The sequence below is a fragment of the Frieseomelitta varia genome, unplaced genomic scaffold, assembly GCF_011392965.1.
Source record: "Frieseomelitta varia isolate USP_RPSP 00005682 unplaced genomic scaffold, Fvar_1.2 scaffold_347, whole genome shotgun sequence".
NCBI classification, from domain to species: Eukaryota; Metazoa; Arthropoda; class Insecta; order Hymenoptera; family Apidae; genus Frieseomelitta; species Frieseomelitta varia.
The window spans coordinates 428,290-442,606 of NW_025110087.1; the positions used below are offsets into that span (position 1 = coordinate 428,290).

The 14,317-nt window shown below is 26.6% G+C and overlaps 1 protein-coding gene across 4 annotated transcripts; it reads left to right on the plus strand.

Annotated features, from left to right (window-relative positions):
- Nucleotides 1-12,294, plus strand: LOC122530587. 4 transcript variants are annotated; one of them, XM_043657673.1, is made up of 12 exons: nucleotides 1-180; nucleotides 1,379-1,882; nucleotides 4,478-4,575; nucleotides 4,861-5,007; nucleotides 5,099-5,218; nucleotides 5,427-5,577; nucleotides 6,201-6,330; nucleotides 6,442-6,595; nucleotides 6,713-6,901; nucleotides 6,976-7,095; nucleotides 7,191-10,705; nucleotides 12,264-12,294. In XM_043657673.1, the coding sequence occupies exons 2-12, from the start codon at nucleotides 1,591-1,593 to the stop codon at nucleotides 12,271-12,273; spliced, it is 4,926 nt and encodes a 1,641-aa protein (XP_043513608.1). In that variant the 5' UTR covers nucleotides 1-180; nucleotides 1,379-1,590; the 3' UTR covers nucleotides 12,274-12,294. The 4 variants fall into 4 exon arrangements, with proteins under 4 accessions (XP_043513608.1, XP_043513607.1, XP_043513609.1 ...); XM_043657672.1 differs by lacking the exon at nucleotides 1-180 and adding an exon at nucleotides 1,060-1,078; XM_043657674.1 differs by lacking the exon at nucleotides 1-180 and having other exon boundaries at nucleotides 1,301-1,882; nucleotides 7,191-7,721; nucleotides 7,812-10,705.
- The last annotated feature ends 2,023 nt before the right edge of the window (nucleotides 12,295-14,317 follow it).

Consider the following 14,317-nt stretch of genomic DNA (forward strand, 5'->3'; position numbering starts at 1 on the left):
TAGCTAAAGATAATAATTCCAAGAAATTTATAGGTTATGTTACACAAATTTAATGTAATGTCGTGTTACAATGCGAGAAAAAAGGATGAAGAGCTTTTATTTAACATTTAAACGAATAAATATTTTTAATATGTAAATATTAATGCAGTATCACAGAATATTCGGCACTTTAAGTTTTAAGTAAGTAAATAAAAGTTCTTACTGTTGTAATTTTTATTTGATCATATAAAATACAAAGAATCTTGCGTTTCTGTCAAACTTTTTATGTGACACAAACAAGTATGTCGCAATACCATATAAGGCGAAAAGTACAATTTTGATAAATTATAAATTATAGGTAAGCCGCTTTTCACAAGGGTGTATTTTAAGTAAATTATATATTAGAAATGTCTTACAAAAACAATTAAATAAAGATTAAACACATCAATTGTACAAAATACTAAACACATCAATTGTAGAGAAATAAAATCCCTAAAATACATAAATGTAACAACGATTTACTTTTTGTTATTAATGGCTTGATAATATATTGAAATGTATACAATAAAATAGACAAGTAAATTTAAGTCAATATTAAGTTCAATTGTTTTATATATATTTAAATTTCAACAAACAAAACTATTTCAAGCCATTGCGCGGCTTAGAATATCGCTATTCTTTAATTTATATTTAATCTAATTTCAATGTTCAACAGTTATTACATGTATTAGATAAAATTTTATAAATTTCTGATATTGTAATTATGTAAAAAAGAGTTTTATCAGTTATGTAGTTGGTTTAAAATTCAAATTGGGTACGCGAGGAAATTTAATTCAATATAGTGGATACAACAAAAATCTCTAGGCTTGTTTAATTACTAGTTTCTATAATAATATGTATTATTATGTATATGATAAATATTTTATGAATTTTATGATTATGATTTAGCACCCAGCTTGCTTTATTTTTATTTGATAGATCGTATTACAATAGTTAATTACGAATTTAAAGAAAAACATGAATCTAATTATGAAAATGGCTTTTAAAAACTTGCTACGCAGAGTGAAATGACGCTGAAAGTTCTAAATTAAGATTTAAGGTAAAAAGAAAATAAAAATAAGAAAAAGAAAATTATTGGATATTAAAACTTGATCAAATTAATACAAATCAAAAAATATATACTTTTATTAAAAAATTTAATATTTTTTGTACATTTATTTGAATTTATGTTTGTACAGAAGAATAATATTTCAATATTTATCATACAGTTCTACTAATCTAAAAAATTATTAAATTGAAAATAACACGTTCATATTGACTAACAAGAAACAATTGATCTTGATAACACGCGAATGTTTAATAATAATTATAATTGCAATTACAATTTGTATTTTCCTAGTTTCAATCAAATTTCGCAATTGTCTGACCTGTCTTGACGGTAGTAAAGATGGCGGATGTAACATACGAGTAGCTGATGTTTGCTTCGATATCGACGTTAATTTAACAAAATAGCCGCGTTAACGCATATTGTGCGGTGTGCGTGTGGATGTGTGTGTGTGTTCATGTGAAATAAATCCCGTTTCGAGAAAATATGTTAGAAATTTGTTGAATATGAGCGAGGAAGCGAATTCGGTTTCGCAGATTTGCGAGAATTCGCTGACGACCTTGAAGGATGAGGTCGATCCTGAGGAACTCCCTCCGAGAACGATATCACACACTACGAGAAGGTCACGATTTCGTACGGGCAATGTCCCACTGTCGCCTTATATCTTGATCGACGGAAGGAAATTGCGTAGCTCCCTGGCATTGAGCAAGAAAAAGCTTCCCCGACGTGTGAGTTTCCCAACAAATGACAATCACTTGATTACGGGGTATCTGGAGCCGGCCAATCCATGGATACTCGGTGAGGATAAATATTTTATCATGCACATCAATTTCATGTTCATTTCTTCATTCTAGTTTTCTACTTCTCAAAGATCTATACCTTATGTTTGTATAGATTAATAAATATTAATGATTCACGCAAGGATCTTTCTTATGTAGATATATTTCAGTCTTCGTTAAGTTAGTTCCACAGATGTTTAAACGTGAATGCTTCTAATGAAAATATGTAACGAAATATTCGTCAAGCGCTTTTGTATTGATAACTTAAGAAACTGTATTTTATCTTTAGTAATAATCTAATTGTCATTAACTTGATTTTCTGTATATTTATTTGTAAATGTTTCTGAAACCTAATGTGCGAAATGTGTATTAACATATATTGGAGAGATTTGTGATTTCTGGAATGTATACAATATAATTCAAGAACCTGTGCCTCCTTTGCTCAACCTCATGGATATTCAAGTACAAATGTATTGAAAGTATCCACAACGTTGCTTAATTTTGTGCGAGAAGTTTGCAATATTGTTAACATTTTAAAAGTGCGACATTTATTGTAAATTGTATTTTTTTCAAATAATAACCTAAAAAAAATATTTAAATTATAATGTATACATATTCAAGTTCTCAGAATTATAAGAATAGATATTATATTATCAATAAAAAGTACTAATAATAGTTAAGATAAGTTTGTTTTACAAATGATATAAAGATTAATATGTACATGATATAAAAGTTTCTCTAATAAATAATTTATTAAATAACCTTTAAATGTTATTTCAGACATGCTCATTACCTAAGATGAATTTATAAGTACATTTTTGAAAGATGACAAACATTTATAGATGTTATATATGATTATTCGTAAATATCAATTAAAAAAAGTTGTATCATCAAATTAATTTAAGTTTAATTTAATATTTTTTAAAGGAGGATTGGAACTTTTGAAGTTTGACAAAGTCACAAATATTTATAAAAAATACGTCAAAAGATATTAAGTTAGTTCAGTTTATTTTGTATGTTTTTTAATTTTACTTCTGGAATTTATTAATACATTTTAGTATAAAAATTAAATTTATAATTCTCTTATATATGTCCAACTGTATGGAAAAATTGTACTTTCTAACAACAAAATAAAATTATTAATTAAAAGTTATAATTTAAATGCAAATTGTAATTTGTTCAAATAACTTCTTTAAATTTTATTTTAAAGATGTTATTGGCACTGATGATAAATATGATTATTTTACATCATTTGTTGATATCTTTTTTATAATTATTTACTTATATTATTTACTTGCATAGTTATACTAAGTTGTACTAAGCTATCAGGTTTTTTTATAGGTCGTGCCAAATACAGAACATTTAAGATTTCACAATATGAACCATATACTAATTATAAGTTTGATGCAATATTAAAGTATGTACGATATATAATTGACTTGTAAATTACTCTTAAAGTGTACTGTTTTAATTGTAATTAGATTGTTTTAAGTAGAATGATGTATATTATAAAATTGTTTCATATAATAAAGAATTTGTTATATTCTCAAATTTATATCAATTTTATTCAAATACACAACAATTTGATTGTTCAGAAATATTACATGAGAATTAAATAAATTCTTTCTAATAATGTAAGTTAAAGTTATCACATGTGAAATTATTTTAATATGTTTATAATACATTTACATTTTATTTAAATTATTGTATTAATACGTTCTCTGTGGACTTGTGCATATAAAGTGGAAGCTAACTCTTTCAATAAAAAGAATTATATTCTGCAGAAAAACAGTATTTGATTTCTGATATATGTTTTTACATTCATGTTAAAATATATTTAACTCCTATTAAAATAAAATGCAAGTAAATATTTGGCTTTAGCCTTGAAAAATAAATGGAGAGTTGATTTTCTCTTGATCCTCTGCTTCCAGGGTCAAATTTATCAACTTGCTTTGTTGTGATAGAGAGGTGAACATTCAGTGGAAATATAGACACTAATTAATGATCAAGTCATTGCTACAAATGAAAAACTTGGTGAGTCACCAATGAACACCGCAGTGAACGTGTTAAAAACATATAAAATGCAAATGATAAACTGAAGCTTAAAATTATATTTATAATATGTGTTCTTAGCAGCATTTTGTCAAACAGTGAAATGCAACATTTGATCATAAATAAAGTATAATTTAATATATGAGACCCACTACAGAAATATATTTAATATTTCAAATTAATGAAAACAATTCTAATGAATATATGTTTATTATGATTTTGTTTTTGGAATAAAGTAAGTTTTGTATTATGACAATTTTCATCTATTTGGTTTTATAAGAGATATTTGTAAATTCTGCTTTAATTTATTGGAGAAGAATAAACCATATCATACTTAAGTATTTAAATACAAAGCTTACTGTACCTCAGAAATGAGGACAAAATGAAACTATGTTCATATGAATTTCTTCATTTATTTTTGATTTTTAAACCATCTATGAAGTAGATATAACATAAATTGTTGTATCTTACATATTCTAATATAGAATATCCTAAAACATCATCAATATGACAAAGTTTTAATTTTTTATATTTTAACAATATTTCAATTAATTGTTCGCAGCTGAAAATGTGAATTGTGAAGATGTAATCTCAGCATACAAGGAATCCTGTTTAAAACACAATTCAGATCCCCTGGAGACTGTTATAAATCAGCTCGAGGTAAAAGTACATTTTTTTCTAAATATCTATTTTCAGTGGGTTTGGATTGAAAAAATATTTAATATTAAATAATGTCAGTTATATGTATCTAATTATTAATTGTCTATAATTTTATAATTAATATTGAAACTAGTAGCCAAAAGTATAATTTATACAATAATAAATGTATTTTAAAAATTATATACTGAAATTATAAAACATACATTATGAGAATATGTTTAATACATAATTTAAAAATTTATAATAAAATAAAACCAATTATTGTTAATAACAATTTCTATACAGAATTTAGAAACATTTGAAATACGATGTGAAGAATTAAATTTAAAAGGAGAGATATTGGACATTAATCGTGCAGAGCCATTGGAGGAAATTTTTAAAAGAGTTCAATTTGATAAAGTTAATTTAGAAGCCACATCTTTGGATGATGAGGTATTTTAGTCTTAAAATTACTCAATTTAAAACTTTATAAAAAATGGTAATATTTCCAAAGATATTATTTGATATAATTTTTATATTATAGAGTTCTGTGATATTATTTGATATGTTAGAATATTATGAATCTGCAAAGCACTTAAATATTTCATCTAATCAAGGTATTGGGATTTATGGTTGGCAAGCATGTGCAAATATGATAAGGAAGGTATATATAATACATATAATATATTTTATTTAAAAAATTCTACATGGTTACTATTAGTTTGAAATATTATTTTTTATTATTTTATTACTTATCGTGTATAGGATGGCTATATAGAACAACAAAATTAGAAATGGCATCAAATATAAAGTGTTTAAAATTGAGTTTTATGTTTTTTAATATATAATTAATACAATCATTATTTGTCTAGACCCAATGTTTAGAACATCTTGAAGCTAAGGATATAATCCTTAATGAACAATATATGAATATCTTGAGTCGTGCATTACGATTAGTTTGCCATCTACACGTGCTTAAATTAGAAAATTGTGGACTTTCAGGAAGATCTATCATCACACTAGGTATTTATTATATAATATAGTTCATTAGACCTATTTTTTTCATTTATTTGTTTTTATAGTTGCAATTTGATTTATTATCATATTTGTAGTTTTCACAAAAATTATTGAGGTTCATAAATCACTAAGTATGATACAAGGAAAAATTCCAGTAAAACAAGATACTTAATTATTTGTATAAATACAATCTCAGTGTAAGAATAGTAATCAAGAATTTTTTTCCTTTCTCTGCATCATTTATGTAGATTTATTAAGTAGTTTATTATAGGAAAACATTGTTGTAGTAATCTCATTTTATATTTTCACATGGTTTATTTGACTGGCAAAATCAAATTTTTCAATTTAAGAAAAATATAATATTAAGAAAGTAATAGTATTTTTATTTAACATGGTACTTAATGAAACATTTTTTACGATATGAAATTAATATGAAAGATCAAGGATATTATAGGAATTTTTAAAGTTTCATTCTATTATTTTGATTATTAAAAAAAGTTATAACCAAAGCTGTAATTATAATAATAAATATATGTATTTATGATAATCTTAAAATTTCTTTATTTACTTAATTAAAATTAATGGATTGAGTTTCTGGTAATGCAACAATAACGTAGCCTTTTTAATAGTTGCAGCATTAAAAATGAATACTGGAATAAGAGAACTGTACTTAGCTGACAATGGGCTGAATTTATACGATGCAATACAACTTGGTTCTCTTCTTAGATTAAATAATCATATACAGTTACTTGATATTAGGTATGTAACAATTAAGAAAAGAGATAATAACAACAAAATAATTCTGTTCTTTCTACAAAAATTTATATATACACAATAGGATAATTAATAAAGTGATTTTTTTTTTTTTAGTAATAATGTCATTCAAGATGATGGTGTACGTGATATCCTAGAAGGTCTCATCAATCAAGTAAACGAGGACAAAGATGGTAAAGGTTTAAACATATTAATATTGTGGAATAATCAACTGACAAAAAAATCATCTCCCTATTTCGCACGTATTATAGTATGTAATTTTATTTTATCATTATAATTATACATGTATAAATTACATATTTACAGTTATTACTTTATATATTTATGTACACCTATACTGTGATTTCATTTTATTATTTATATATAGGCATTATCTAAGACATTAGAAACATTGAACATTGGAAAAAATATGTTGACCGACGAATTGTTATTCATTATAAAAGATGCACTGAAAAAGAATCGTGTTTTGTTACAATTGGGGATACAATCAACTGAACTTACGTGTGACGGGATTGTTACATTATCTGAAATTATCGAAATAAATCACGCATTACAAGTAAATATTGGAAGCTTTAAAATTATAAAAACAAGATATAAAATCATTTTATCTTCAATGTTTTATTGTTCCAGAGGATAGATTTGCGAAATAATAAAATACGTTTGACTGGAATGGAAACTCTCAATTCTGCTATGAAAAAGAATAAAAACATTACCAAAATAGATTTAGACGATAAGCCTGATATAAAGATGGTAAGTGAACAACTCCATTTTATTGTTTGGTAGAGCAAAGTATAAAACAGAAAAGACATTTATATTATTATTAATTTCTTTTGTGTTAACAATAGGGTAATCTAACCGATACGTTGCATCAGTATACGCAGCTTGTAGCTGAAATTCGAAGCTACTGTTTGGAAAACGAGAAAAATCATAAATTAGAAGAAAATAGCGAAGGTTTTGACAATTCATATCATAGCAGATTCTGTAGTACAACCACCCGTAAAATTTCGCTTACTTGTCAAACATTACCATGTTCTTTATCATCCATGATTTCAATACAAAAAGACGAATCTGGACGATCGATGCTCGAACCGAAACGTATTAATGGAGGTCGCCTTCGTTCTCCAGCCCCTAGTCCCGCCTCTTCACCCATAGCCAGTCCTATATTAAGTCCTTCGCGAAGCCGGTTTGTGGTGTCCCGAGTTCCAGAAACATTACGTTCTACAGAATCCTCAGCACCTTCGTCATCAGTTTTTTCATCCCTTGGATCATCATCTACCTGTGTCACTTCTGCAAGTGGGTCATCTAGATTTCGCGTTTCAGTTGTTGAATCAGCAAATACCGTATCTTTACCTAAACCTGTTATTACTACGACTGATGTTGATACCACGGTTGATCTAAATCCGAAAGCTAATATTACAGAATCGACTAATTTAAGCTCGACAGTTAATATTATCAAATCGACTAATTTAAGTTCGAAAGTTAATATTACCGAATCGACTAACACAAGTTCGAAAGTTAATATTACCGAATCGACTGACTTAAGTTCGAAAGTTAATATTACCGAATCGACTGACTTAAGTTCGAAAATTAATATTACCGAATCGACTGATTTAAGTTTGGAAGTTAATATTACAGAATCGACTGATTTAAATGACTCGAACATCATACTTGCATCTGAAGCAGAAAAGAATAACGATCACACTATTGAAAGTTCTCAAAGTACTTCGAACAGCTTGTCTCGTCTAACTTTAAACGAAGTAAAAAAAGAAATATCGTCGTGCATACCGACGATACCTGGAAGTAATCCTAATACAAAAGAATTAAATACAAGTGAATCTTTCGTTGAGACAAGAGTTGAAACTCAGTCTGATGATTGTGCAAGTTTTAGTAGCTTAGAATACAAGGAAGATGGTGTGCCAGACAATCAAAGTATATCGGAGCTATTGGAAGATGTTTCTATGACGAGAAATATCGAGAATGTAGAAAATTGTTCTAATGAAAGTGCAAAAGATACAGAAACGTATACACTTGCTGATAGAAAGGGGGAAAGTTCGCCTTATAGAACAATAAGTGATAAATCAATAATTAGTAACAAGAAGGGTCATGATGCAACGGACAAAGTAATAAATATTAGTATGAACGAAAGTATAGAATTACAGTCGCAAACAAAACACGATCCAATACAGAAAAGTACATCTAACTTAGGAAAATTGCTTTCGTTGTTTCAACATTCTAGTTGTTTCTTTTCCGATTCTACTCCTATTAATCAATTGAAAAGTAAAAATACGCTTCAAGGCAGCATAAACAGTATGATGACTCTCGGAGATAAATTCCATTATTACATAAAAGATAAGAGAGATAGGATTTATAATCGTGAAACGGAGGAATCCTCGGTATCGCTAAAAAGTAAATCAAAATTTTTCAATGTTTCCCAATTGCCAAGTTTACAAAGTTTAGCAAATATGATCCCGTCGTTTAGATTCGAGGGTAATTTAAATGCTCCTGGACAAAGTAACAAGCCTTGCTCCAAGGAGGTGAAACTTTTACTTGAGAGAGATAGTAAAAACGATTCAATCGATACAGAAAAAAAGTGTGCTAAATGTAGTAATGAAAGCAAAAACGTAAATGTCTATTTAGAAGGACGGGAGTCCTCTCCTATCTTAGATAATCAATTATTTGAAAATGTACACACAAAATTTCCTCCTGGTGTTACTAACAAGGACGTAGTATTAGCTGCAAATTGCATTGTTTCAAATATAATCGATACTTGTTCCAAAATTGTAAATAATAATTTATTAATGCATGTTTCGAATAGCAACACGATTGTACCTGTACCTAAATTAATAGGTATACCTGAATACTCTGCTTTAAAAGCAGCTACGAACGATGTACAGAAACGAAATATAGCGAGAATAATAGATAAGGTAGATCCTGTACTAATAAAAAAAACGAATAATGAAACTTTAACAGACAGTATTAATTTTACTAGTGATAGCAACTCCTTGTCATGTGGTATAATGTATGATGTAAGCAATGATATGCATACTGTACATACGTCTGACAGAATGCACAATTTAGTAATATTAAATTTAAGTACAAAGGATAACGTTGAAAATAATTCTGCCTTTAATGTAAATAGTACAGAAAGTAATACTGCATGTTTTGTATGTAACCAAAAATGTGTCTGTAGTGTAAATAATAGACCACTTGAATGTTATAATACATCGAAGATAAATGTAGAAGCAAACTGTTTGAATAATGAAGTTACCAGAATGTATAGTATTGACAGTAACAGTGATAAAAATGTTTTTATAAATGTTCATAATACGCCAACAAGTAACGAAGTAGAGAGAATAAATGTATGCCATGTAAATAATAGTACGAATTGGGGAAGTGCAGTTGTAAATAATGAACGAGAAGCAAAGATATCAAAAATAAATTGTACGTGTAAAGCTAATAATTCTGAATTTAGCAATGATAATACACGTTCATGTACTTCAGTACTTTATACAAATGTAAATACATCAATAAAACGAGAATTGATAGAACCATTTGTTAGAAAACACAACAAATATGTCGAAATAAGTAACGTGACTGAAATGAAAATTAATAGCTCTGTTGTGAAAAATATTATGGATATGTTCAAGAATATGAATATCGTTATGCCTATACCAAGAGTATACTCTTCTATGACAAATTTCAATGTATTAATTTTTAGAGATCTTAGACATCATGTAGTTGATATCTCTGTTAATGAAACTCCAATCAAAAAGCTTTCACTAGACGTTACAACTAATAATTGGCTGAACAATATTGGTAAAATAAAGACTTTATTTTATGATCTATCTCAGATGTCTCATTCGTCATTGAATGCTATCACTGAAAAGCCAGAAAATATTCATAACAACGACAAAGCATTAAAAATTGAAGAAAACTCTTCATTAGAAGATCACATCAAAGAATGTGCAAACCTTCACAATGAACAAAAATTCAAAGAAAACGAGGCTTTTGGAATTGTTTCCGAATATCCTTCTTCAGTACCTGTAATAGTTGACTCTATTGTCCACTCAAAAGAAGATACATCTTACTTGAAAGAAAATGACGATATAAGCAGTAACTTGCCAGAGAATATTCATATGCTCAGTAACTTCGGATCGAATATTGCTCAACATTTAAAATGCACAAATTCAGACGATATAAATGATAAGACTCATCAATACTTAAATGCAATTAAATGTGCAGTTGCTACAACTATCTGTTCAACGGCTGTAGTGAACACAAAAGGCAATACAACAGTTGACATTATTTCCGATCAGAGTACTAACATTGCTGAGCCTTCATCAGTAATCAGTGCAACCAGGTGAGTAAACTGAGTAACCAAAATTGATGAAAATTATAAATTTATATTGCGTTAATAATATTTCAGAAGAAAATATTAATTAAATATTGTGTTTAGATGTTGATACCAACATGTAATTTATTGCAACTTTGAATTTATAATATTTTAAAGCTATATGAAAAGAACTATTTCATTTTAAAGAAGAACTACAGAGAATTACATCTTTTTTATTATGAATATAAAGGTTTCTCTTATCATTGAAGTCATCATTTTGTAATATAATTTTCTTCTGTTATATTGAAATTACTAGTTATAAATTTAATTTTTTTTTTATTTCAAATTGAATATGAACTGAAACAACACACACACACACGCGCGCGCGCGCGCGAAATTACACACATATACATTATACTATAAAATAATTGTTTTATACACGTATATTGTTAAAATAAAATTATAATGTAATAATGGAAATTATTAAAGTCAATCCGTGTATATATAATAATGAAGAAACTTTTTTAATGCTTAACCCGGGATTACCCACGTGAGGGTCTAGTCGCCGGGATGTACCTGCGCTAGACTCCCAGGTGGGTAATCCCGGGTTAATATTATTTAAATGATTTCATGCTGCTTATTCTTCATCATACTGCATTATATTTGATATATGAAGTTGAGAATTACGATTAATCTATGTATAAAATGAGTTGATTCATCCACCATAAACATAAAAATTTATAAAACGCATTGTTTTGTAAAACCGATTTGGCTCTGGTGAAAAAAATATACTTATAAAATTTGTGAAACATTATTATATTTTATTTGAAAAGTAATGCTTTCTCTTTTCTTTATGCTGATTTCAACATTATCTTATGTCTCGCTTGCACTTATAATAATATCTTTCATTCAACTAATGAAATCATATTAATTTTCCTTTTAAAATATACTATATAAATTAATTTTGCTTTTATATATTTCCCATGTTAATTAAAAATTATAACAGTTTAATCCATATAACACTTATTTAATACTTAACACATAACACTAATGTTGTATGAACAGAAGTTAAAAGTTTTTTATTTATTGTCATTCAGAGCTTTTTACTTATTGTATCTTTTTTATGAATTTAGTATTTAAATAAATTTGTGAAAAATATTTGTTTATATTGATACAGTAAAGTGTTACATAGATTCTTCCATCTATGTAAATTACTAATGCAACTATCTATACATTATGTGAATCTATGTATTATATGTAACTGCGTTATTTATTCAAATTGATTTTTAAATCAAGAGATGAGAGATTTTATTGTTTTATAAATAAAATTAAAAATAAATTCTGTTCGATTTATTGTTAAGAATAATTATTTATTTTATTGTATCCTTATTATTAATATTTATATATCATCTGTAATATAAGCTATCAAATAAAATACTGCTTTCTTTAATATCATTTCCTTTTTTGTTAACTTTTTAAGATGATCTTTACTGTATCAAATCATTGTGAATACTATGAATTAATTTAACATAAAAATGTAAAATTATAAAATTATTTTATAAGAATTATTACGTGATTTTTGTAGCACAAAATAAAATCAATGATATTCAAGAAGATGAAGATGAAGAAGAAGAAGAAGAGGAAGAAGAGGAAGAAGAAGAATCACAAACTATTAATAATGAAGATACAGAATTAAGGAAAAGATATACTGAAGAAAATAATAATCTTTACAATTTTGACGATGATGAAATTGACGAATTTGAACAGTTGACAATGCATCTCGAACCAAAGTATCAGCGATATGCTAAATGGAGGATCTAAAACTACTTATTGTTTCACTGATTTAGTAATACGTGATGGTTTTATAAGAACACCAGTTGAGTTCATAGAGTCGTCCTGAGGAATTTATATTGTACAAAAGAAAAGATATAGGTAAATCTTATAAATGTTGTTGTGTATATATATATATATATATATATATATATATATATATATATATAATAAAATATAATATATATATTATATGTATGATATATATATAAACAATTTGTAGTGTTTTATACATTAGTTATGTTTAGCTTTAGTTCTAAAGGTCTAAATCTATGAACAGGGAAGAAGGAGAAAATACAGAATCGTATATACATCTACGTGTATTAGAAATAATATTAATATGTGTTTGATTCTAGTCTAGAAAACAATTGATCTAATATATATATTGTAGTACGAATTCAAAAAAAGAAAAAAAAATAAGCTGTAGATGTCAAAACAAAGTTTAAGATCTAACAATGGCTATTTTGATATTTCAAAATCGATTGTTTAAATGTGTTATAGCTGACTTTAGCATTTCATATTGTTTGCACGTTGATCAGAAAATTGTGCATAATGTAGAGATGGATGTACATAATTGTAATATTATACTATTGCGTGTATACATGAATGTGTATATGCAACTTAATTAAATACAATATATACACATTCATATTAAATGCACATCATGGAAAAATTGTTACTCTTAAAGAGAGGTTTGCGTCATTGAGGAAGAAGTATTACTGAAATTGTTATATATAACATCAGATTTTTATTTATTAATTATAAACAATTTTAATATTGATATAATATATTTTTATTATATATAAGTACAGAGTAAGAGGTTCTTGACTTAAACGTATATCAACGTTTAAACTTGAAATTTGAATCTTTGTTATTGAAAAGAAAAAAAAATGTGTATACTTGTTACAGTGTATATTCGTAAAGCTTTTCTTTAATATGTTATTTTCATAAGTACATTGTACATACTGTTCCCTAATGAAGGAAAAAAATGAAATTGACGTGATATGTAATTGACCTGTGTTAGAAATTTATTAATGCCAACGATTGCTAATTCACAAATTTTATTTCATGTCTACACTATTTTTCATACGTATCCACAATAACAAAATTTGATTGCTTTTCTACGTTGAAAGCAACTGATGAAATATTGCATTGCATAAAACTTCAAAGTATATTATTTTAAAATGAATAACAACTTTGTGAAGTTTGAAGTAATGAGCAAATGAATAATTTTTAATTATATTTCATTGAATGCTTAGACATTTAGAGGAATTTAAAACAATATGTTCAACAGTGTTATATCCATATATATTTCATCACCGTGGAACTCTTTAGCTAAAATTAAAATTAAAAATTAATTAATGAATATTACTGTACTAATTTGATGGTGTTGAAATGTAATTATTTTGCATATATTGCACGTATATGTATATATATGTATATATACATATGTATGCATGTATGTATGATGCACGTGCGCGCATGCGTGATTCTATATATTAAGTTCGCATATAATATGCGCACATAAAATGCGTGCGTCTACATTGTGAGATGAATTATGTACAATTTATATATATAATATATATACAATATATATTATATATACATATTGAGAAGGAATTGAATTTATTAAAAATTTTATCACACCAAGAAATAAAGATGGTTTACTAACACGTTGCAGTCCAATAATTTCATTAATTAATGCATATGTATATCGAGTATTATGTACCGTCGAGCATTTGTATATATATGTCACGTATATACATATTTTTATTAAAGACACACGTATGTAAACACTTTATATATTTA

Coding starts and splice junctions, on each gene's coding strand:
- LOC122530587 (XM_043657673.1), top strand. CDS start 1,591: ATGAGCGAGGAAGCGAATTCGGTTTCGCAGATTTGCGAGAATTCGCTG. Junction 4,576..4,860: donor CTGTTATAAATCAGCTCGAG/GTAAAAGTACAT, acceptor ATTTCTATACAG/AATTTAGAAACATTTGAAAT. Junction 5,219..5,426: donor GTGCAAATATGATAAGGAAG/GTATATATAATA, acceptor TTATTTGTCTAG/ACCCAATGTTTAGAACATCT.